We start from the raw sequence: 26,933 nt of genomic DNA, 5'->3' as shown, positions 1-26,933 counted from the left end.
GAGAACAATGTCAGAGAACAGAACAGCAGTTATAGCGAAACAAATGGTGACGTGGATCCAAGTGTCAGATGGCACTAATACAGTACAGGCTGTGCATGTGTGTAATGTATGAGTCAATGAACCACAAGCCATTGGGAAATTTGTGTGTGTTTGTGTGTGTGTAGTAGAACTGGGCAGCGAGGTGACAGTGGTGGCCGGCTGGGCCAAGGATGCACAAGCATATTACTACAGCTTATGACTGGACAAGAAACACACACACACACACACACACACACACACACACACACACACACAAACACACACACACACACACACACAGCAGGTGAACAAACACACATATCATAGAAAGTGACCACAGCAACATGGTATTTTTTTCTTCTCGCTGTAATCGTACTCTCTCTCTCACACGTGCATCAATTATATCCCTGACACGAAGTCCATGCGTCATGTAAATGAGCAGCCTGATGACGCACGGCCTATCACTAGCCCTGAGTGTGTGTGTGTGTGTGTGTGTGTGTGTGTGTGTGTGTGTATCCATGTGTTGTTTTGGACAGCAGGTGATGATTCATATTCAGAATCTACCCGGCCTCAAAAAAGCCTTCAGCTCCGCCATCAGCGGAAAGGAACACGCTGTCACCGCGCCACGCAGACTCACATGCTGATGACGGCCGGGCTCACACACCTACAAACGCAATCGCCCGGCCGTGCACGTGCAAACAAGAAATCATGTCACGTTTCTATCAGCTCCCCTGGATGACAACAGGTCATGAATACAAACAATTTCATTAATGGAAAATTACATTCAGCAGGAACATAAACAATAAACACTGAGTGTGCATGCACATATAAAACGTGTGCCGCCTCTCAATCATCCCTCGCTCATCCACTTTCCTAGCACCCTTCTGACCCTCCATCTCTTCCACATGCAATTTCTGCATGTTTGTTCTTGACCAGATATGACTAATGAGTTAAAAGGACAGCTGAGCACATGTCATTTCCTCTGTGCTGCTGATTTGAGGCTTTTAATACACTGGTTAGGTGCTGTGACGCCTGCAGCGGAGAAGAACATTGTGTTAATGGCAGCGGAGAGGTGTAGTGGGGGTGGGGGGGGTTGTTAACTGTTTGCAGAGATGGTCTCTGTGTGGCAAACAGAAACAGAACATCAAGTTTCTGTGAAGCATAAAAACACATGAAGTCCACGTAGGCACAGGGCCACCAGCACATACTTGGACAAGAGTCTACACAGCAGGCAGACGCACGCTAATTTGCAATTATACCTGAAAACAAGGGGATGACGCCCATGTAAATGCCTCTGTAGAGAAATGTGAGCATACATGCTGACAGTCACACTCACAAACCTTTAAAGTCTGGGAAAGAGGGTGCCAGTTGCGCCAGACAGCTGTGGTTTTCACATCATTAACATCTGGCACGTGAGAAGGCACCGGGCACATGCCACTTGAGTGGCAAGAAAACATATTCTGTCGAACATGATGACTCTTGCAAATGAAAATGTGTTTTCTTCGCCAACACCTGAAAGTTGTGCTGAGATGGAATTCAAATTTGGCCTTAATGATGATTAAATATAGCAAGTGAAAAAGCGTTAATATGCTTTATATATACTCTTAACTGGTGACACACCTGTCATGCATGTCTCTACTACAACTCATCCACCACAATGAGTGTCACCCCGGCTCAGGATTCAGTGTTAATCCCTGCTGCCGGCACAAGAGTTTTCTCTGCCCCTTGCTGCTACAGGATGTTTGCAGTGAGGCCAAATGGTGCGCACACATCCATCTCATCTGACCAGTAACTGCGGTGTAATTCCTGAGGCCCAGGTTCACGCTGTCATTTATTCCTCTTTGTTTCGCGGTGCAAAATTGTCTATTCTATATGGATATGCCGTACGTGTTGAGGATATATTGATATATGGGCTATTAAATTTAATTTCGGATATTCCTGCCAAAGTCAGGGAGTAAAATGTCTTAAAACAACTGTCAGATAAGTCACTGATAAGACTCTGGCTTTATGCCTATAAATGATTATTGGATTTTATGTATGATACAAGGCTAGCCAAACCCCCAAAAAAACAAAAAAAAAAACAGAATTAAACGTTTTACAGGCATAACTATTAGCACTAGCAATGAATCTGTCAATCTGTCAATTATTTTTGGGAGTAATTATTTAGTCTGTTATTTAAAAGAAAAACAACCCAAAAAAAAAGTCATCGCAATTTTTCAAGATTTCTTGCTTTTTCCAACCAATACAGTCCAAAACTAAAAGATATAATTATTAAATATAAAACAGAAAAACTCACAATTCTCATACTTGTAGCAGCAAACTTTTTACATTTCTTCGTGATATATTACTTACATTCTTAATAATTATGACAATGTTAACTAATCAACTATTGATAAAATGTTTTGGCACTATAAAGTACATACTTGTCTCCTAATGCAGGAAATCATTTTAACTTCAGCATCTCAAGAACACTACTTCCAGTCAGAAAATCCATGTGCTTACACATAACTGCTTCTATATCTCACACACACACACACACACACACACACACACACACAAACACACAGCCTGTGCCCCACGGCAATTTGGGCAATTTAATAAATAAAAGCCCGCAGAGCACAGGAAGCAGAGGCCCGGTTACGGTGCTGACACCGTGGTGACGTAGAGGTGAGGCAGCAGTCTAAAGGTTAACGACCGTTCTCAGGCCAAAAATGGCAGCGGTGAGCAAACATCTCCGCTCCTTCATTCGATCTGCACTGATGAGTTACATAAGGCAGGTTGAGGGACTGTTTGTTCTTTCTCTCAATCGCCCTATAGAAGATTTCAATGATCTTGAGAGAGGAAAACGTTTGGGTATGGGGGCTGCATGTTGACTTATGTTCATATGTGCATGTAGATGGCCACAGGAAGTATGTGTTTGTGTGTGAGTGGAGACTAGTCAGGGGTGAATCTAAAACTCTCTGTCCATGTGTCCTGATTTGAAAATGTTTTTTCGTTTCTCTCAGGTGAAATCAGATTTTGGACTCTTTATCAGTTTGAACAGAACTGCAGTGAACATGGACCCTGGTCGACGTGTCAGGATTAGGTCACTGAAATGCAGGCTGTGTGTGTTTAACCTATAGTTTCCCTCTAGGCAGTAAGAGTTGAGAAATATGTATTAAGTTGAAAGATGGCCCCACTGGTCCCATGATCCTCAGCTCTTTGTTACTAATTTGAAACACCCAATTTCCAAGCTCAACTTCTGCTTAAAGAAAGCTTTCCAGGCTCCATATTGCAGGATCCACTGGCTTAACATACAAATAAATACCATTCAACTTGCATTTTCTCTTCGTACTCGATATTTTTTTAAAAGGATAAAAGGAACTGCATGTTGTTCCCAGGTTATTGCTGTCATTAAGTCAAAACCTTCAACCTCTCTGGCCTTCAACCAACATGACAGGTAATTATGAACACCTGCACGCGAACTACCTCTGGTTTTACTCTCAGTAAAAGTCAGCTGTTTTAAAGTCTGGCTGTTTTTAATAGCTGTGGTCATCATTCTTATTGTTTTTTTTTCCTTTTTAACTGTCATCTTAACAAGTTCTTGAGGTTTAAGTTTTAGCCGCTGACAGGTGATTTTGCAAGCTGACATTCAGGCAAATTTAATCACCTGTAGCTCATTAACGTCAATATTTGAAGCGTCGTCCAAACTGGCATCTTTGAATTGGACTTGAAAAATTCAGATACAGCCCTGGTATTATTTACTGTTGAGTGTTTAAGACAACGATGGAAACGCTTCTGAATAAAATATCCAAGCAGCATGTGATCACCTTTCAGCCAGCAGTTACTCTAAAACAGTCGTCTAGTCTAAAATGGCTTAAATGGGCCCGATTCAAACAGTCTAGTCAGATAAAGGCTTTACCTGCAAAGCCTGAGAAGGGAAAAAAAAAGGGATCTCATGGTGGCTCATCTGAGAATAACTTGACCCCTGCTGCAGGAGTCTAAACTGGACACACACTGTTGTCACCATCAGCACTTCAGCTCTGACCCCGAGATGAACTCTGACCTCCTCTCATCCTCTGAACCTCCTCCACCTGATCCATCCGGCTTCAGCACAGCTCAAGACCCAACACAAACACACCCACACCCACGTGCTGAAACCACATATAGCCGCATAAACAAACAATATTACAGCCAGACAAAAGTACACACACACACACACACACACACACACACACACACACACACACACACACACACACACACACACACACACACACAAACAAACACACACATACACAGACTCCATGTGAGAAGTGTCTCGTTAGTGGACAATAATCAGATTAGTGCTCTCCAACGCCCACTGGCACTAAGCTCTTTACAGACAAACCCAGTTAGAGAAGTAGAAGCTGAGTGATGCCATGGCCCTGGATCCAATGAGACACACACACAGTCAGACACACACAGATCATGGTGGAGACATGGGGAGAAAACACTGTGGCAGTGTTGACATCAAGACAATCACCTGAGACAGAGTAGAGATGTGCGTGTATTTGTGCGTGTGTGTGTGCACGTGTAGGGGAAAAAAAAAAAAAGTAATTTATATGGCAGAAGGAGACAGACGGAGGAAAAAAAACATACTGGGGAACAAACTCAGAGTGAGAAGAATGCAGAAAACTCAGAGCTCAAATAAAGCAGAAAGAGAAGCTCAAGCGTTTTTCCTGGGAGAGCGTGTGAGAAGGGAGGGAGACAAATAAGAAGGAGTGTGTGTGCGAAAAGAGGGAAACACTCCCTCCTCCTCCTCGTCCTACTCCTCCTCCTCCTCCTCCTCCTCCTCCTCCTCCTCCTCCTGTGTACTCAGTAACCCCAGTGGGTTAGTGGGTGGCTGCTCCGCTCTTTTAGGCAGCACCCGACGCTCTCTGGGCCCGCCATACATCCCATACCACAGCACACAATCAGCACTCTGTAGCCAGGATCACGCTCATACAGGGAGCTGGCACGCTGCCAAGCAAAAGCGCACACACACACACACACACACACACACACACACACACACACACCCACATTCAGAGGCATGTACATATACAAATGGAAAAACACAGATACACAGAATGTGCTTAGAGTAAAGGAACATGCATGTTAATGTAACCTGAAAAAACCTCAACGAAGGGTTGCAAATAAGTATTTTTGTCTCACATTTTTTCCAATTAACTAATTAATTGTTTAGTCTATAAGATCAGAAAATACTGAAAAATGCCAAAAACAATTTCCCAGAGCTTTATGCGACATTTTCAAATTGCCGGTCTTATTAGACCAATCCCAAACCCAAATATTCAAGAGGTGCAGGGATTTTGTTACCTTTGAGGAGAGCTAGGCTGTTTCCCCCCCGTTTCTATTCTAGTCTTTATGCTAACACAGCCACCTGCTTGCTGTAGCTTCATATTTACCATAAAAACATGACAGTTTCATCAAACGTATATTGTGATTCCCGCCAAGAAAGCAAATAAGTCCATTTCCCCAAATGTTGAACCTTTACTGTAATAGGCCGATCCAAAAAGATTTCAATTAAATAAACAAAGGCTAAGAGAGATTGAAGCAAAAATCGAAGCAGAAATTGTCATTTTTGCTTATCAAATGTCTTAAAAAATTAACCGCTTGTCAAAACTGGAGCTTCGTTTTTTTTGTTGATCAGCTAATTGACTAATCTTGAAAGAGTGGTGCGATATTTTGGTGAATTAACTTTCTTGCCAAGAGTAAGATGAGAAGATCGATTCCACCAACTGTCTGTTCAATAAGAAGCTGGAGCCAGCAGCTGGTTAGCTTAACTTAGTTTGAAGACTGAAAACAACCGGCTTGCTTGCGTCGAAACAAAATGCGTCCCGCCCAAGAAATTGTCCGGTGCATAACACCCGGTAAATCAACAACCTATCATTTTTATACTTTGGTTTCCTTTTAGGGATTACACAAAAGAGATATAACATGTTAATCAGTGAGCTTTAGAGCGGCTGGTAGGCAGATTCTTTTTTTCTGTTGGACAGAGCCAGACCAGCTGTCTCCACCTGTTTCAAGTCTTTATGCTAAGCTGAGTGAACTGGCTGTTGGCTGCGGCCCTTACCGCACAGACAATGAAAGCAGTATTGATCCAACCCTCGGAAAGAAAACGTATCACACAAATGCACCAACACACGAAGAAGCATTCAAACTATGACATGAACACGGACACGCATACCAAGCATCTATTACGCAGCATACTGTAGTAATGAGAGTTACATTCACACGTTCACACAAACGGAATCCGCTTTAGCAGGTGGCTCACCTTAACTTGGCCTGCGAGGGCGCCGACTTAAAAAAACACAGGCTGTTAGGCTGTTTGGCTGTGATTTCTTAATGCAGACATGCTCTGCAAGTTTATGAAATCTCTCCTCTGATCTAAGTAAATCAAATCATGCAGTGTATATGTAGTGTACATTACATCTGATGGATGGCCTTGGTCCACAGTGACCCTACAAGAGGTGCCATTCATTCATTCGTTCAAAGCACAGACGTCTCTCACACACCCAGCTGAAAGCTCCTTAATCTGTGGAACATGATTATGAGAAAGAAAAAAAGAAAAGTCTGATGTGAAATAAAAAAAATAAAAAAAAAGAGAGCAAACAAAAAGTCCACATGGAAAAAGAAGAGAAAACAGGAAGAGGAGGGGATGAAAGAGAGGTTTGGAGAGTGGAGGAGGGAGGCATGGCGAGGCAGACGGGCTTTGTTCGAAACAGAATGAGCAAAACAGTATTGACAAAAGAGACAGGAGGTGTGTGTGTGTGACTGTGTGTGTGTGTGTGTGTGTGTGCGTGGTTGTAGACCTGGGGCAGGTCATTGAAGGTTACTTTGGCCATTAGCTGAGGAGCTTTTGGCTGATCCCTGCTTCCTGAAAGGTGATTGGCTTGGATGATCTGTCTCAGCTCTTCCTATTAAGAGCAACAGTGACCTTAGACGTGTGTGTGTGTGTGTGTGTGTGTGTCTGTTTGTGTGCTTTCATGCGCGTGTGTAAACCAAACAAATCAAGACTTTGTAATGTAGCTATAGAGCTCTGAACTGAAAAGTGAGCACATACAGGTGTGGCAATCAAATGTTTTTCTGTCACATCTAATAAGTTCAGAGGGAAAAGTCCTCAGGACACACACACACACACACACACACACACACACACACACACACACATACACACATTTAGTCTTTACAGTGGCGCCTCTTTGACTGACCAAGCTGCCAATACAATTCATTCCCCTGCCACTGTGTTCTTGTATATGTGTGTGTGTGTGTGTGTGTGTGTGTGTGTGCCAAATGCATGTGAATAAGGCACTAGTCAGTCAAAACATGACTAGACTACTGAACCATTAGCCAAGGTTTTACTACCTAATTAACATTCGCCCGGCCGGGCAGTTCACCAGAAACACACACACACACAAACACACAACCACACACACACACACACAAACACACACACACACACACACACAAACACAAAGGAGAAAGGGCCATGATTGAGTTCCTGAAGTGGAGCCCTTGAGCAAGCTGTTTAACCCCAGGCCGGACATTTGGGTGCAACTGTGTAACTGAGGGACTGATTGCTGAAAAAGAGCAGTTCCAAGAATAAATGAGCCAGAAAACATGGGACTTTTTTTCATTTGAAGTAGCGTGCAGTATGTCTCAAACTTAAAAAAATGTCACATACATGCTATATTGTGATATACAGTACCTATAACAAATGCAAGTCTAAAAGAGGTATTTTTCATTCTTTTCTCGTGGTCCAATGACATTGAAAATACTGGAAGGGCACCACACGTTACTACAATATGCACCAATAACAAAATAACAACAAAATAATAACAAAATATTGCAGTACAAAAATGACAAGAATATAGCAGTAAATTACAAGTGAATGAATGCATAAAACAGAATAGGCATTGGTAACTAATGTTGATTTAATGTGCATAATGCAGACTTGCCACACATTACCTCATTTAATGTTTACTGTAGTTCGATATAGGATAATGCACTTGTGTTGTTTTGATAGTTAACCTTACTGATTTTTTACCCCAGTGAACTGGTGTTTATGTTAATGATCATATTTTTTACAGGCTCAATTTTCAGCTGTTTAACGTCCCTCTATCCACATATCTTGGTCAACACTCCCTAAAATTCCAAAATTTCCAAAAGGATCCTCATCAAGAATAATTGCTTTTGTTATGTGCTTATGGGGAAAAATAGACCATAAGCAGATATATTGTTTATAGCTGAAACAATAGTTGAATAATTAACAGACAGAAAATTAAAAAGTTTCTAAGCACAGATGCAAAACATCTCCTAGTTCCCGCTGCTCAAGCTGAAAAGTGTACGGGCGTGCTGCTTGTCTTTGTCTTATCTGATGCTCGATTGCATATGTTTGAGTTTAGGACTGTTGGTTGGACAAAACTGACAGACTTCACCTTTATAGACCAAACAATTAAGTAATCAACCAAGAAAATAATCCTCACATTAATCTGATAAACACTCAAATACTGATATCGCTAGTGGCGCCTGTAAATTGATACGGTAATTTTAATGTTGCGATCACCACGTTCCTTCTAAGTAACTCCATTTTCTGTGTTTTCAGTACAAAGACTCCCAGAACACCTAATCATCAAATCCTACCCTTGTCTAATTGACCTCTATTTGCTTTACAAGTTGAGGTGTTACTTCACAAAAAGTGTGTACATCTGTGTTTAACTGTGAGCTCAAATACAGCAAGTGATAAGGAAAAAAAAATTGATAAGTTAAGTGTGTGTGTACGTGACTAAGTGATAACTGATAGGCACCGCAGCAGTGGAATTACTTGAATGACACACAAACACTTCTCACATACACACCTCGTCCTATCAGTTGATCTGTCTTCATGTGATGAGCACATGAATGAAGCCACTCATGTCCGTCGCTCTCGTCCTGACCTCATGCAAATGCCATGAAAGTCACACACACACACACACACACACACACACACACACACACACACACACACACACACACACACACACACACACTACTTTTCTGCCACTATCAGCAAGATCATACCAAGCAGAAAGATCCAAGTGTGTGTGTGTGTGTGTGTGTGTGTGTGTGAGAGTGTGTTTTTTAAAAAATTGCACGTGAGAAGCGTAGTTCCCAAGGTCTTTGGAAGATGAGTGGCTGAAAACAAAACCAGGCGGGTGATAACAAAGTGAGAGACAAGAGCAGAGAGGGAGGGAGGGAATGAAAGAGACTGACGGGACGTCAGAGTCAATGAATGAATTTTCTTCAAGGGTAATCACCAAGGCAACAAGCACATGACACACACTTCCTTCTGTTCACCCTTTTCATAGGGATTTTTCATAGCAGTCGTCACTTCATGAAAGAAAGAACCATTCGCCATCCAGTCCCCTGCAGACCTCAGAAAAAACACACAGAATAAGCATTTTTCTGGTGGCAGGAGTTGCTGGCTCTGGGGGTATTTTTCCACACACTACAAGTTTTCTTTCGACGACACCCTCATTGTTCCATAACACAGAAAAACAGGAGTCTTCTGGACAACTGAATCGTACTACAGGTTTCTGTTATGGCCTTCAGTTTCGATGACTTCATGGTTCTGAAAACTATGATACCCATAAGCCTCGCCCACCACTGCTATCGCAGAGCAGCCAATCAGAGGCGATAATCAGAACTGTAGCAATTTCAGAACGCTTTGTTGTTGTGGTTGCAACTACAACATGATTATCAGCGTTGTTGCACATGAATTTTCCATCAACTAAGCAATTGATTAATCGATTAATTGTTTCTCTTCTGCTTGCCGTTAGCAGCACACGCAAAGTGATAAGATTTTTCATTCCCATACGCTCTTTGAGAGTCCCTGTTAACGTCTCTCATTTCGTTTTCTGTAAACACACTTCTTTTCTTTCTACACCCTCTTTTGCTCTTTTCCTCTCAACATCCCTCTTCCCTCTCACGCTTTGCAATAGAAAAAGCCCTGAAAATCATCCTCATCCATTCTCCGCGCTTGCTGGCGTGTCCGGCTTCAATGTTCGAGAGTCAACAAAAGCTTAATGAAAAGGCCTTTTGATGTCTGCTCGATGAGGCACATAGTAATAGTATGAAAGCAAATATGTAGGAGTCATGGTAAATATCACGCATGCACATACGTAATCTTCAAAGCCAGAAAAACTTCCATCGAAACAGAAGAGACGGTTACGACAAATGCAAGCTTCAGAGCATGGCTCCACTGATCAGCATTATAATACCGATAAAGGAGAAGGTTGTATGAAGGTTCAACAAGTGCTCAGAGCGACTGCATGGTGACAGACACCCACAACATCCAGCACACACATTAGAGATTCAGCGCTTATTCATCCTGCGGAACCAAATCCACCCATTTCCTCTTCAATTCCCTTTCACTGCAGTCAATGGAGGATAAGGGAAACAACAGACACACACACACACACACACACACACATAATGGCAAGTCCTACTGCCACCTTCCTATGAAAGCAAAAGTTAGCAACTAATTTTTCTTTAAATGATACCATTTAATCCCACTAATCAATAAGCCAAAAAGAAGATATCTTAGATTTTTCTTTTCGAATGGACGGTTGGTTGTATGAGTAAACATGAAGCTGGTCCTTCTTATGTCAGGAAACTGATATTCCCCCAAAGACACATCTGACTGATTTTGTGTCGAAGCCTGAGGTAGTATTATCCATCACTGAATGTCATATTTAAGTGACAGATTCATGACAAGTGCACATTCCAGGCGGGTCACTTTGTAGGGTGAACTCTGTATTTCTGGCAATTGTTGAGACGAAGGATAAAATGATTGGCACCGTAATTCCGGGGTTGTAAGATCCTTCCCTCTGTGCAGTGTTTTGGCTTCTGACAAGCCTTCAAACGCAAGGATATATGACTCAAAGCGGCCTTCCTTCAGCACATTTCATCGTTTCACCTGTATCTGAAGCAGCAAGCCCACACCAATGAGGCTACGACGGGTCGCATGTTTTCTGTATTAGCTCGGTGGCTTGTCAGATGAACACCCACGCCATTTTTTTATAGAGCTACCTATCACCAGCTGAAAATCTTCTGCTGTGGTTCAACTTCTCACTTTACTGCAGTGATGTATGAGTGTACTCCAGGGCATGTCAGTGCGCCATGGCATAACTTTTAGGTGTCGCTACAGGTTCAACATTTCTAACTATACCCAGTAGTGATTCTTGCTATGGACAACGGACTTGAACTGACTGACCTGAACTTACCTCTACACCACCTGTTCCCCAGGTTTCAGTCCTGTGGTTCAGTGGCTGTTATATATTTGGCACATTATTAGCACACAGCAGAACTCTCCAGTGGATCTCCATGATGGCGCCAGATGTGGCTGCAAAACGTTTTGGGACGCCACCGCAAAGCCTGCGCGGGCTGTTATTGTCGCCTAATCTTAGACTACAGACATTCATTGGCTCACACAGGTCTGTAAAAAAGAAAGCTGATAGCAAAATAAAGTTGCTCTGCACTTCTAGAGATTTTGTATTGTTGAGCTCGTACTGGTGACTGTTGTCTGCCTTGTCACACCGGGTAGTTAGCAGTGGCGTGTGTGACAGCTCGATCATCCGTCACAAAGCTGTATATGTGTGTGTTAGTATCCAACTCTGATTACACCTCTAGCCCTCTGTTTCACCTAATTGGACAAAGGCGAGGGGCTGTTAGTTATAAGAGGATACTTCTACTGTGGCGCACGCAGAAGACCTCCTCACATGCTCTGTGCTTGAAGTAAGAGGGAAGAAAAACAAACAAAAAAAAAACACCTCAGCCTTTCAGTCTTCTAATATACACGTGTGGTGGGACGGACACACAACCTTCAACTCTCCCTGAAAACCCAAACAGAGGAGAGTTGTTGCTATGTGCGGTGTGAGCTCAGTGACTCCCTGAACAGACCACCCAAACAAAGCAAACTGGACAGCGAACTAAACGTCCTTGACTTTAACCAAAACAAACTCCTCCAAATAAAGAAAAAATCCTAGGTTGCTGTGCTTTCTGACCCCCCTCCATTTTGTGATATTATTCAAAGAAACATATCTGAATGTGTGGGGGAAATATCAGATAAACACAGAAATATGGCTTTTGTTCACTCCAGCTGAAAAGGAAATGGATGCAGGCCTCTCTGCCGTCCTCATGTAACTAGGCAGGTTGTTCTGCATCTTCCCATGGGGGCAAATCAGTTGTGTAATGCTGTAATTAGGCTAATGAAGGAAAGTTGAGTTAATTTCCATCTTACCATGGATTATGTAATCATAAAACGCAGGGGTGTACCTCCCACCTCGTCCTGTTTTTCACATCCATACAGTTGATTATACAACACTTGAATACAGAAGAGTTGAAAGTCTGCGAGGAAAATTAGTAGATAAAATCTGATATTATGAAATTGCTGTTGGTCCTTTAGCGTTGTCTCCCATGGTCACACTAAATACATAAAAGTTAAAATATGCTGAAAATATCACAATAGGATAAAACATCTTAATAGCCGGGCTAATTAACTGGGAAACTGGAAAAAAAATGTAGTATTTTTCGAAGTCAAATATCAACCTCGGTTTTGTCGTCCACATGTTCACTCCTGCTGTTTTGGCTCCGCGTCCGTGTGCTTTAACACTCTGCATAAATATGAGCGGAGCTGTGTGTTACTGTGCTCAGGGACTAACTCCGCGGAGCGCGCTGGAGCTCGATTTTGCCTCCGGCACAAAGCACAAACGAGGTTAAAAAAGCACAAGGGATAAACAACCGAGTGCACACACACGCGCGCACACACACACACACAATGTGCCCCGAGCCTAACCCTCTTTGGGGGTCATGTCCCATCCACGTGGTTCTGTTTTACATAACACTACAAGTGCTCTTAGTCTAACCTAGTGTTGGCCTGGACTACACACCCATCAAGACAAGCCTGTCCTCAGTCTACGTTGAAAAATGTGTGTAGTGTGCAGAGTAAAATGGCCTCCATTTCTATTAGTAATGATGACGTGTTTTCACCCAGTTAATTGCAACACTGCCAAAAAGAAGCCCCACAAAAAAAACAAGCAGTTTTAAACAAACTCCCAGGTTTTGTAAGGTAAAATTATTACCCAAAATGTCTGTTGTAAACATCCATCAGAGATTACAGCCTGTCTTCCTGCCTTAATTTAGGCCTACCATACCAGCTTTCCTGTGCAATGGTAGATTATTATTGACATTTCTAATGCGCTCGCTCTCTGTTTTACCTCCAAATAAAGTGGTTCAGATAAGGCGCTGGCTTCTTTGCAATTTACCCGATCGTCTGACTTCTGGTGCTTCTTGTCCTGTCGGTTATCATAATAGAAAGTAACTATCACCCAAGCTAAAATAAGACCCAAGGTGTAATAAACTGGAATCCTCTTCAGATAGGTGAGGTGTTTCATTTCCAACTTTGTTCCCCGCAAAGCACTCTCTCAGACAGACAGACAGGGAGGGAACGGGAGTGAATTACAAAGCACTTCTAATGGATATGGTGAACAGGATTTGGTCGCTGAAAGAACTTGGTTGTTTGTGTGTGTGTGTGTGTGTGTGTGTGTGCGTGTGTAAGTGTGTTCCTGGTCACTTCATTGACTGACTTTAAGTATGTTTACCTCTTCGCGGCCCACATAACCTGGAACTTTGAGGACGTGGGAATGCGCCAACCAACTGCCAACTAGGCCAAGAAACGCGGCGGTGTTACCAGTAAAACTACACGCTGCTGGGAGGGTCGACGTCAATGTAGATTGATTTTTTTTTTAGTATTTTAGCAGACGTTCTTACTCACAATTTTATGTTTTTATTTGAATATTATTAATTCATACGTTGTTGCTTTTTTAAAATATTTTTGAATCAATCAGATAAAAGTACATTGATCTTAATTTCACTGGATTAGACAACACACTTCGTAAATAAATGTTCCAGAAAATTTATATCACGATACAAATTACTATCCCTATATATAAATTACACATGTAAGAAGATTTTATCTACATTGCCCATCCCTAGCTGGAAAAAAAATCCAACTAATCGAATGCAACACGCACACACACACACACACACACACACACACACACACGATACTGATCCAATTGCTCAGTTATGCATGAGTTTTGCCCAATTAAGCAACAGTAAACAAATGTAAAAAGCCTTTATTCTGTGAATTTTCAGCGACAGTGTTCATGTGATTCAGAATTGAATGACAAGAGAACACAACTTAATTTAGATTTCATTGCATTATGACTGTAATATTTACAGATTAAATCACAGTGTGGCTCTATGCCAGGCTTCTATTACCGACTTTATATTTTACTGTGCATCTAGGCAAAATTCTATACCATAGATACATATGCAGGATCTCCCCATAAGAAGAAGTGGGGGAAGTAGTCTCAGGGAAGAAATTTTAAAAGGGCTACAGTTTATTTTGAGACTGGCATACACCCCCCCCCCTCCAGATGGTAAAGAAATAAAAATAATTGGCTGGGAAGGGACAGCTGGAAGCGCGGATAATAAAATTCTCTCACATGGTTTTCTTGGGGGAGATTGTGGGTGTAGTGGCTGATTTAAAAATTAAATTTTTGTCCTAAAAATCCTCTCCACTTCATAAACCAGTGGATCACTCCGTTCTGCTGAAGGTCACGACACTCGACACTCCATAATGCGGGAAACACCAACACACACACACACACACGCAGATCCACACAGCAAAGTGAAATATACACATTTCGGCCACCGTCTCTCACACCTTGGCTGAACTTGATGCTCATAAAAAAGCAGAAAGTTAAAATGTGTGCCGTGGCACGGCAAAAAAGCACCCATACATCACATCTGTTGTAGCTGCTCCATTTTGATTTTATTTTATTAGCTCTGGCACTGAGTTTATGTTTTCACCGGTGTCTGTCTGTTGGTTTATTTGTCAAAAGTGCTGAACTGATTTGCGCCAATCTTATTGGAGCGATGGGTCTTGGACCAGGTAAGAACCGGTTACATTTTTGGGGCAGATCCGGATCATTTACTATGAATTAGATTTTTTTTTTCAGAAGTCTGGTGTACGTTGTTGGACACGGGCCTTGGCGGAGGTATGCTCTCTACTGAGCGCCAGTCTGGTTTCCAAAAGAGGTTATTTGGAGTGAAATAGCTCACCCTGCTTTTCCTCATTATCTAAATCATGAGAGGTTATTTTTGCTCATTACATAATACATAGCCACTGTCCAGCAGGATTATTTTTGGCACATGTCCCACTACTGAAGGCTACTTTAGCCTTTGGCCCCCTGCGCCAAAAGTACCTACCCCTGAGACATACACACACTCAAGCTGGTGCCTGTTGGGGAGAAAATCCCTGTATTTACATCAGATCAAAACTCCTAAAAAAAGCATACAGGATCCACACAGATAAAATAATTAATCATTTCTAAACTGTATTTTTGTTTGTAGTAATGGGTAGATTAGTCGATATGTATCATCTTTGTATTGTCACTTTTCATTTTGGTTTTTGTCTCTCTCTCTCTGGTTTCTGGCTGCTCTACAGCAAAAGGATAACGTCTCAGCGCGATACTAAAAGCTATTTTTAAGTGCCTCTGCAAGCATTTAAAGGATGGAGTGAAACACAATGTGAAAAGGGAGGAGGACCAAAGGCATAAAGACAAGAGAGGTTTTGATGAAAAAAAGTTGAACAATAGTATGTGTAGTGAACAGAAGGGAGGGAAGGAATTTCAAATATCCATCTGCCTAGATGTTGGACAAGGATGAAGACTGTGAAGGATGAATAAGTGTGAGGGCAATTAGTCAAGTAGAAAAACAAGGACACAAAGACAGGCAATAAAGGGGCAAATGAGGTTAGAAAGAATAAAGAAAGCAACATACACAAATTATAGACTGCAATGGAAAACAGTTTCAGGAGAGTCCACCAGTCCTGGGGCTTGGCCCTGCTGAGGCCCGCCAGCCCACTGCGGTAAAAACACTCAAACAAAAGGATCATTTATTGAAGGAGGAAAGAGGGGGAGGCGGAATAGAGGGATGAAAGGAGGGGGAACACTGTACAGAGGCATTTGAGAGCTGTGTGAGTGAAGCACTGGCCCCATCTCAACATTCACAGCCAATGTGTAACATTCTCCCCCACGCTGCCCCGCTGACGTACTCAGCAGCCAGAGAACCATATGGTCTCACTGTGGTAGCCTGCTAGCACTTCTATTTAAAATACAACCAACAACATTGCCTGCTTCCACCAACATGGCCTCCATTTCCCAATAAAACCAACACTGTGACGTATAGATGCAGGTTGATGGTTCATTTCCATCTGTGGAATCAATGAAAAACCAACTGTTGAGCTCAGCCACGCTGCACTCACCGCAGGATCCCATGATGAATTTTTGCTAATGCTTTAAATTCTTCATTAAATCCAACCGTGGAGCAGAGCTATGAAATGTTTACCACAAAAACCCAGGAGGTTTAAGTCTAACACAACCTACGGTACAAATCATGTGGAAGCGAGCAGGGCTACATAAACAACAAGGCTTGGCAGGATGCATTCATCACAAGAGCACCACTGTGGAAGGTTCAGTAAGACTACTGAGCATTTTACTGATGCATATAAATCCACATATCCATTTAAATACTGCTCTATCTGCTTAAACTGTGGGTGTCTATTTCTTAATGGGCCAATTTAGTGCAGACAGTGGCTCAAAGAGAATGTTTTTCTATGAGGAAACGTCTCACAGTGACCTAGTTGGGGCATTGTTTAGCTGTGGTGGTACCCCACAGTGAGAAAATTGCCCCACACAGTAGGAAAACATATAAATACAATGAAAATTCATCATCTGCCCTTACTGAACTGCTTTACTAACAAAAACAAGTTTGACAACACAGCAGTTACAGCACTGCAGATACACAGGATGTAATATATGATGTAATGTGTGTGTGTGTGTGTGTGTGTGTGTGTGTATATATATATATATATATATATATATATATATATATATATATATATATATATATATATATATATATATATATATGTGCAACTAAATGTCAGTCTAATTCACCAAGTGTCCTGTGTAAATTCTAGTTTGTACATAATAATGAAACATGGGATAAACAAAAAATGTTTCATCTTGAATTATGCAATGTTATATATAACTTATATATAACTTATATATATATATATATATATATATATATAAAACTTACAGTACACAGTATTTTTATAGCCAAATCTACAAACCCTGGCAACGCCATTTGAATGCTTGCATTCTTTTCTTTATAACATGATCATAGTTTTAAAGTTGGGTTCTGGAAAACTCCTAAGGTAACAAAAAATAAAATCTGAAATGTGATCCATGCAAGAATCATTTTTCTCCTCCATTGGTTTCTCCTGCTGATGTCATATTGGACGATCTTAATTTGACAGTTCAACAGGGTTGACGTTCAACTTTGTTGAACTTGGAGAAGAACATCTCAATGGCAAGTCCAAAAGGTTTCTTTTGCTAAGAGTAGCACTTCGGAGTGATGGAAAACAACGGGTCAACCAGAGGAGAAAGATTCTGCTTCTTTGCATGTACATACAACAAACAGCTCCTGAATCTGCACCCAAACCTGAATTGAGGATGTGCAGCACTGAGAATGCTTACACAACATTCAAGAAGCCTCAATCAATAAAAAAAATCAATCAAAAAATCAATTTCCAGAATATCGATATTCATTGATATTCCAATAGGTTGTCTGGTATTCAAAGCCTTACATAACCACATCATATAAAAAGTGTGTACATGCCTTTACCCCAGACCAGGAAATCAAGTTACAAATTGTAAGTGCAGTCAATCTATATCTCATATTGTTGATTATGGTGACAGTCATAGAGATCAGACTAGTGTCTACATTCTAATATGACGCCAGGTGAAGCTTGATTACAAGCATAGAGGGACAGGTAGACTGTGTCCCATTGGATTATGTTGGAAGTGTATTTTTTCCATCTGAATAATGTGACTGAGCAAAAGTAGGAAGAGAAATGGACAGGAAGATGACACAAATTAAAAAAATACCTGTTCCCTCCTTGTTTCCATTCTGATGTGTCCGCAGCTCCTCTGATTTGTAGAAGTCAATGCTGGCGTAAGTGTTGAGGCTGGAGCTGCTGCTACTGCCGACTGCAGTGCCCACTCCCCCAATCCCAGAACCTCCACCCAATACAGAGAAGAGGCGGGAAGGGGCCTGGCTACCTGAGGGTCCATCCAGGCCCAAATGGGGGCTCTCTTTGTTGACCAAGTCCAAGTCAATGTAGTTAAGACCTTGCTCTGTGGATGAAGTCTGATTGTTGGTGGGGAGGGACTGCTGTCCAGGGAGGGGGCACTGAGTGGGGGTATCAGTCACAGCACCATTCCCCCACAGCATGCTTTCAAAGCCCAGACGGCGGGCCACAGCTTGGGCGTGTTCTGGAAATAGGGAGGCAGTGGATGAAGAGGAAGTAGAGGTAGAGGAGGGGAGGGAAGGCGAGGCAAGGAAGGTTTCTGAGCAATGCCGTCTGCGTCCTTGGGGGTCGGCCCGGATAACTTTAGCCCCATGGTCTGGGTTGAGTCCTGGTTTGGTTAAGGGGAAATCTATGCCCCGTGACAGTACTGGAACCGAAGGATCAGTCCTTGTGGGCGAAGGGACTTTGGGGGAGACACTGGATGATGACCTAGGGACGGTGTTGCTATTCAAGCTGAAGGCCATCTCTGTGTAGTCTCCACAGGATGTAGGGGACTCAGACTCAGTCACTGATGGAGCACTTTCTCTGCTTTTCCTAAGTGGGGCCTCAGCTACTTCAGCCCCCTCTTCACGAGGGCGAGTAGTACCCTCATCACTGGCTTTGGGGGCATGAGCAAGAGTTGGAGGCGTGGGAGGGGTGTGGAAAGATGGGAAAACTAGTGGGGTAAGGGAGAGAGGTGAGGGGGACGGAGAAGGGCCCAGGTCCATGTTGACATACTCGGAGGCAGCTGGAGGAGTGATGGGGGCAGAGGGGCTACGGGAGAGGGGGACAAAGTTACCTAAGCAAGAAGTTGGCCTGTGTTGAGGATTCTGGCTGCTTGAGCAATGAGGCAGTGATAAACCATGCCTGAGACCCCTGCCACGCCCTGATCCAACTCCAGTCTGGCTGCACTTCTCCCCCTTAAACTCAATGCTAACGTACTCCCCAGGGCTCTTAGGTTCGGCGGGTAGGGGGTTCTCACGGACTCTAGGAAGGGTATTAGCCTTGGATACATCAACAAACAGGCTCACTGGTCTGTTTCTACTATGGCTACCCTGCTTGGACAACCCGCCAGAGCCCCGTCTCTGCTGGAGCTTACTCCCGTCTTTGGACTGAGCTCCAACAGCCATGGTGCTCACTCCCTGGGTAGCTCGGTCCTCGTTCTCCCCAAGGCTCTCGCTGCTGGCTGAGCTGGAGGAGTATGAGGAAGAGGAGAGCGACAGGTGGCGTCCAACCACTGAGTTTCCTGCTGCTGGTTGCTCCTGACGCCCTCCCATAGTCCTACCTCCACCCATTCCCCTACTACAACTCCCATTGGGCCTTCTACCTCGTCCAGGACCATCGTCAAAGTGTCCAGCAGAAGGGTTATGTTTGTATGACCTGGGAAGGGAATAGTAAGAATACACCATCTTGGGGGCTTGCTGCTGAGAGCTGGTCTCCAAATGTCCACTGTGTTCAGGAGGTGGGGGGCTGCCATTTACAGAACGTGCGCTGATTGGAGACATGTTCATATAGTCACTGCCTGCCCTGCTGTCCGCACTGCCACTGCCCACCCAAGCCCCTCCAGAGAGACCGCCACGCTGGTCAGGGGAGCAGCTGCTATTGGGGGACATGATCATATAGCCATCAGAAGTTGGTGGAGGCCGGATCTGCTGTGGAGGGGACACGCTGTTGTTAGGGGTCATGGCCATGTAATCATCAGCAGGTTTAGAATCTGAGTCTGGGACAGAGACAGCCAATGACTGGGACAAGGATACTGGAGGCTGAGTGACGCCAGGCAACATGGACATATACCCATTGTCCACACCTAAATCTATACTACCTCCTGCTCCTCCACTTCCTTCACTTTTAAACTCCCCCGCCACATCCAAGTATCCTCCTCCTCCCCCTGCTGACCCAGCACCCATGACGGATTCCCTCTGTGTGGTAGAGGAGATGGAGTTAAAGGACTCGCGGCTGGTGCTCCTCGACATGATGGCATAATCGGCTGAATCTTCATCTGCTGCTTCTTCGGCTCTACGCTGACGTGGGGCCAGCCTCTCCAGGGTCATAGGTGGTAAGGAAGCCCGCTTACTCAGCAGCCTACGTTCAGCTTCACATTCGCGGCTGGAGGAGCGACGCAGCACTCTCCTGGTCTGGGGCTGGGAGCCACAGGCTGGCGTTCCTGGTGCTGGCAGGGAGCTAGATGTCAAGCTCCCCTGATTACTGCTGCCACCACTGCCACCACCACTACGCTGTCCCATCAGGATGTAGTTGGCTCCCTCCTCACCAAGGGACTGGCTGCTGACGCTACCAACAGAGCTTCCAGGCAGGCTTGGGGATGGAAGGAGCGTGTGATCCCCAGGACTAGAGCCATACTCGTCTGAGGAGCCATAGTCACTGGGCGAGCCTGACACAGAGGCGCGATGAGAGGGGACACGACTGTAGGCACCAGACCCTGGCCCGGCACCAGCAGAAGATGTTACACCTCCAAACTCAGAGCCATGCCCAGAGCTAGATGAAAGGCTTTGGGCTGGTGAGGGCGCTGGGTTGGAGATGGAGCGCATCAACCCAAGAGAAGTTTTAGCAGCTGTGGCGGGGGCTGAACGGACTGACTTTGACCTGAGGATTGGGGTGGTGGAGCAGGAGCCATTGGTGGAGGGGCTGGAGCTTGGCCCTTGTAGTGGTGTGGTCCCTACTATCCCATCCTCACCTCTCCCCCCGTCACTGGCAGTGCGAGACCTTGGGAAACTATGCCGTGGGGTGGGAGAAGCATTGGCACTGCTCCCCCCTGCTCCACTGTTAGCGCCTCCAGGAGGTTCAGTTCTGGGCCGGCGGGAGAAGCCCACCTGGCTTGGAGGAGGGTTTGGGTGGTGGCGGCGTGAGGGAACACTGATGGGGTTAGAAGCAGTAGCCCCCTCCAGGGCCGGAGTTCGACTGAGATTTGCTGCGTTGGCGGAACTCTTCGCTCAGTGCCTTCATGGCCTCCAGTAAGGTTTCATGCATGTTCTGGGCCACCACTGAATCATCCACCTAAGATGTGACACAAAAACCCTTTCAAACAGTAAACTTAAATCATAATTCTGGTAGATTCCAAATTTATTTGTGGAGTAATTCTCAGTTATAAATCAAACCATGAAGAGAATTTAAACTGAATATTCTTTGGAAAGTCAAATTTCTGATTCTTATGAGAAACATATTTGGATTTCAATTAATTTTGTATCTAAGATGTATCTTTAAATCAGGACAGTTCAAATACTGGTAGCTCAATTTTTCCCCTTTTATTTATGACTGCCTTCTTGGGTTAATTCAACTACCTTTGCAAAACCTGAATTAGACCATAATGTAGGGTTACATGAACACTAACTTTAACATTGGGTAACTTTACAGTTTCTTTCACTCTGTTGATTATAGGCTCTTTACATTTACATGGGCTTGGAGGGCGAAACTGTCAACATAAAGGGGACTGCAGATTACAGGCTCACCTGCATCCAGAACTCGCCCGGGCCTGTCACGGCAGAGCGTCCCACCTCGACGAAGAAAAAGTTTTCTGAATGGCCGCAGCGCCTGACATTCATCAGCTGCAGCACCACAGCAGCAGCATCAGAGTTGAGCTTGACAAAGTTGACTGTTTTGTCAGTCAGGCAAAGGCGGTAGATGCCCACCAAGTTCTTGGCCTGACCCAGGCCTTTGGGCCACACCTTCACCTGCCAAACTTCTTTGAATGCAGGCCCAGGATTGGGCACGCCATAGTCCCCCGCAGCCCCACTGTCAGTGGGGTTCTTACCTTCAGGGACAGGATAGAGATAGAAGATTATTAAAAGGTTCCTGGAGTGAAAAAGAAAAAAAATCAGGAGGCTATGACTGGAAAAAAAGAGAGAGGTAATTAAAGTGTTACAGAGGAGGATTTATGAAGAACACTGGCAAGTACAACTGCTGCAACAAAGCACTGACATGACCTTCATGCATCTGTGAACAAAGGGAACACCAGGTGAAACCACCACTATTTACCTGTTAGTGGAGGGCAAGGTGCCTTTATTATGTAAGCTGTGTTGATATTGGGTTTTTTACTGATTTTTAAACCAGATCTGAGTTCAAACAGAGCATGCAGCAGCTTGTGAGACCAGCTCAATGTACCTGCAGGCTCCATACCTGGGGTCTCATTTGTCAAGTGCACGTAGACATCCTCTCACACACACACACACACACACACACACACACACACACACACACACACACACACACACACACACACACACACACACACACACACACACACACACACACACACACACACACACACACACACACACACAAGCACAATTACCAGTGTGGAAAAAATGAAATGGTTGACAACTGAAGCCCTGCACAAGACTGATGACTATGAAAGTAAAGCAACTGTTGTGGAAAAACATAAATGAACCCACTTGGAAAATGCTTAACAAGTGAATCTTCTCCAAAGCAAACAATACCAATAGATGGCCAGAAACCTAAGAGAAAGCCCTCAATAAGCTGCTCAAGAGCCGTTTTCTGGAATTGCTCTAATGACAATAAACTGGCTTTGTAAACTAATAAAATCTAGTGTCTTTTAGCAGGAGTACAGGCTGTCCATTCACCCTTTCTGTTAAGTGTTCTGTATTCAGACAGTAAGGAATTAATGAGGCGGTAAAACACAGGAGAGAAAGCTCTCGGTGAGATTTGAGATTTGAGCTGGTAGTGGGCATACAAAGGCAGGGGACTTAAGCACTTAACAATATCTGGCAACCCGTTTGGTGTTTTAAGTCACTGTACTGTTCACAGACCTGAAGAAGGAAATGTGCCCATTACCCCAGAAAATGACCTTAATTCTATCATGCTGTGCGACTCATTGTCAGCAGCTATTGAAACTGCTTCTGAATATATCACAGATTTACTTCTAAGTTATTTTACTTCCAGCCACAAGGGAGCTCACATCTGTTGACCAAAAAGCCCAGGATTATAGGAATACCATGTTGTGACTCATGTTTTAGGGTGGATTCGTGTCCTTCTTTAAGGAACCACCCTAAAATGTTCCTTCAACATAGCCCCTTTCCTCAATCAACTTCATGACATGACTGAAGAAGCAAACCTCCACGAAGATGCTCACCTGTTCCCTTCACAAGAACAGGATGTTCTTTGTACAGTAATGGTGAACTTGAGCACCTGTCTTATTAGCCTACCACAGCTGGCATATTGAAGTACTGACAGGTCAAGTGACTGAGTGAAAGATCAAATTTTTACAAAGCTTGTATGGTACTTTAATTTAAGCAATGATTTTGGCCCAATTAGGCTAAACACAGTTCACACTGACCACACAATTACAAATATATGATTGTATGTGTTTGTTCTTTTCCCATACCCCTGCTGCAAATCCTGCAATGACGACCATATGTAGACAAGAAGTCCCAGCATGCACAGTGGACGCCAAGCTAACTGAGCTTCCGTTATGACAAATATTTCCCCAGATCCTCTTCCCAAAATATTTTTACTTGTGATTGCAAAAGATGGAGAAGTCTGACGTGTCTCGCTGTGCCCTCATCCAGTTTGCTTCCCTAAAATTGGAGGATCGCTCACAACTTGAAAGATACTTAGAATAGATGTTTTGTTGAAAGCCATGAAGGCTGCGGCTTAGTGGCTGTGTGTGTGGAGGCACTCCCCCTACATTAGATGACTCATTCAAGGCCATGCATGGCTGTCTCATGTACTGCTTTTCTCCCTGTGTGCAAGAAGCCCTGTTCGAAGGTTCGCCTACTCAATTTAGATTTACAACAGGAAGGGGTGGTTTGGGGATTTTTCAGTAGGGACTGAGGGAATGAAGGACTGCAGGAGATTGCAAAGAGATATCAGAGAGCCATTAAGGATGGAAAGAAGGGCCTTTTAAAAGACTCTTTAAAAGGAAAAGAAGGTTTATTTTAGGATTGCATGGATTTTAAAAAAAATCTAATTGCATGCTTTATTACAAAATTAAACTTTTTAGTCCATTGCTTCTTGAGATTGACTCAGATTGCAGTGCAGCATATTCCTCGAAGAGTATCTTTTACTTTCCAAGAGCCCATTCAACATGTCTTGAGGAGAGCACAAGTGTGTTGTTTGTTTTGAGTACAGTGCAGCCTTAAACTTCAGCTGTGCCCTCAATAGCACTTACACACACACACTCTTGATTTCAGGGCCACTCCGGCTGCGGACTCTTATCGACAACTCTCAAAAGCACTGAAAACCTTTAAGAGGCTTTTGCTACAATCCTACGGGGGTGCAGACTGATCTACCCCTATTGAACATCATAGACCTTTCTTCGTGGTTACATAAAGTTGGGGCTGATCCTACACGGAGCCATATGAATTATAGATTGCCCCTGGCTTTCCTCCGGGGGAACCTTCATGGTAGTGTGATGCTCAGCAGAGACGGCTGCTGAGAAAGCAGTACTTTTTGTTTTGGGTTTTTTTTTTTTAACTTTTTTACTTTGCATGAAGAGGTTGTCAGCCGGTCAGCTTCCATGCAGCACAACGCCACCCCTATACAACATAATGAACCCTCTGAAAAACATGAGCACAAAATCGCCCTTAGCAGGAGATGAATCCAAGGACTAAAGCCGGATGCACATGAAAGCAAAATACACCTGGAGGTAATGATGCATCTGCATTAAGCTTACTGGCTGTATAAGGGCGATGAGTGTGGAACAACATGCAGCCAACCTTGATACAACCTTGGCAGAGTGTGCATATCAGGTCAAAGAGTTCATACAATTTGACTTGATATATTTCGAAGTTTCAGCATAGTATTTCCATTTTTAGAAAGATGAAAACAACTTACACTGGCTTATTGACGCAGTAGTTGTTTACCTCACTTTGGCCACAACCACACATGAAACGTGTAGTCTTGCGTGTGGCTGAAGAATGGCAACCTACACGGGCAACACTGCTGTCTATTCATGCCGATTTATTTGCTATGCTCGAGCTACCTCCCTTGAGATCATAGACTGTACATAAGGAGGCCATAATCTAAGCCAATTTTCTCAAACTGGGATTTTAAATATGAGTTGAGTTGCTGGCGTTGCAGCGGCGCTGTGTCTCTTTTGCTTTCTTAATGCCTCCGTGCTATAAGGGAGTGTGTGTTTAGCAGGGGTATAGGGGTGCGATATTTGCCCCCGGGGCTGCCAGATGCCTGCTGCGACATTGACAGCCCCTCATTGAGTGACAGGCTGATTATTGTTATGGTTATTACACAAATCCTAAGGAAGTAGGTCTTCCATAGGGGTTTTGAGCAAGAACAGGGCTAGGGGGTTTTGTTATTGAAGCACTGTGGCACTGTCTGGTTTCCTGGCTTGTTTAAGATTGAGTTTTAAAATTTCAAAAGGGTTCATGTTTAAGCTGCACCACAATACACACACAGCAATCTCCACTGTCTTCGCATTGCCACCTTTTAGTTTCAGTTAAGCTACAACCTTTATGTGTTGTGCAGTATTTCTCTATCCAGCTTTGCTGAAAAAAAAAAAAAAAAAAAAAAGATTGAAATTTATAACAAGATCATATTAAAATCCCCCTTCTTAGTTAGCAAATGCAGCCTGTAAATCAGGGAAAACTACTCTGGCAATGAACCGGCTGGCTCTCACTAGGGTCTGTTTCAAGTTTCTGACCTCATTGCCCTAGCATGCTGTTCTGCGCCATAATACCGCAAAACACTGCAAAGAAACTTCTGAAGGCTAAACCCCATTTTCTACCCGCTAGCCCAGCTACTGTGCCCCATACCACCCCCACTGTCATACCAGGTTACCAGCGCGGATAGATAGGAGACAGCTGCATGCTTTTTGTCCTAGCATGTATCTGAGAGTGAAAGAGAGTGAGCCACCCAGCAGTGAAAAAACAGCTGGTCTAATCTCTGGCTGCCATGTGTGCCCGTTTTTTTTTGCTTTTTCAATTCCTCCGCTTCCTATCTCTTCATCCATCTCTACCATCTGAAATCCCCCCTATCTGGGCCCACACTCAGGGACACAATGCTTCCCCAACACCAGCATCTGCCTAAGGTTAATTTCACATGTGGTTTGTGTTAGCCAGAGGAGCGCACACACACAAACACACACACACACACACACACACACTCACACACACACACACATACGCGCATGAAATTACTGGTGACGCATCCAAGGTTTGTTGTCCCTTGACAAGACACGCAAAGAGGCTCTGTAGAAGTAAGCTGAAGATCTCACAAAACCACCTCAGACGCCCTCAACAAACTGGCAGCCATCTTAGACTTGGTTAGCCTGGCTCAGAGTTAGTAAACATGCTGTCTCTGTAATATCAAGTCAGATGAGAAAGTTTTGGAGACTCTGAGCAAAGAGTCCCCAGAGTTAACTGTAAATGTGAACAATACCCAGTCTTACTGTTACAGTCCAGCATCATTTTAGGTCCTTAACATCCAAAAATACTGAGTTTTTCTTAACAAAATAGTGTATGTCTTTGGAAAACAACTTCTTGTGCAAATTTTCCAAAGTGGATAAATCAAATTTTGGAATTTAAAAATTCAGGAATTCGTTCTGGCCTGCAGGCCAAGTTGTCTCTCCAAGAATAGATTAACAGGTATCAACAACATCCAAGTAGCTAAACAAAATTTACATGAAAAAGTGCAGCAAATTACATTAAGTTCAAGCTTAAGG

At 43.7% G+C, this 26,933-nt stretch overlaps 1 protein-coding gene across 1 annotated transcript in view; it reads right to left on the bottom strand.

Annotated features, from left to right (window-relative positions):
• si:ch73-335l21.1 (insulin receptor substrate 1-B) overlaps positions 1-26,933 on the bottom strand; it is a 45,070-nt gene that overhangs the window by 11,920 nt on the left and 6,217 nt on the right. The window contains 3 exon segments of the mRNA XM_040140985.1: positions 18,102-21,192; positions 21,194-21,295; positions 21,748-22,049. Coding sequence (XP_039996919.1) covers positions 18,102-21,192; positions 21,194-21,295; positions 21,748-22,049 — 3,495 coding nt within the window.

This window comes from Xiphias gladius, chromosome 12 (genome assembly GCF_016859285.1).
Source record: "Xiphias gladius isolate SHS-SW01 ecotype Sanya breed wild chromosome 12, ASM1685928v1, whole genome shotgun sequence".
NCBI classification, from domain to species: Eukaryota; Metazoa; Chordata; class Actinopteri; order Istiophoriformes; family Xiphiidae; genus Xiphias; species Xiphias gladius.
The sequence above is the reverse complement of the archived record's forward strand: the minus strand, read 5'-3'. Positions and strand labels throughout refer to the sequence as shown.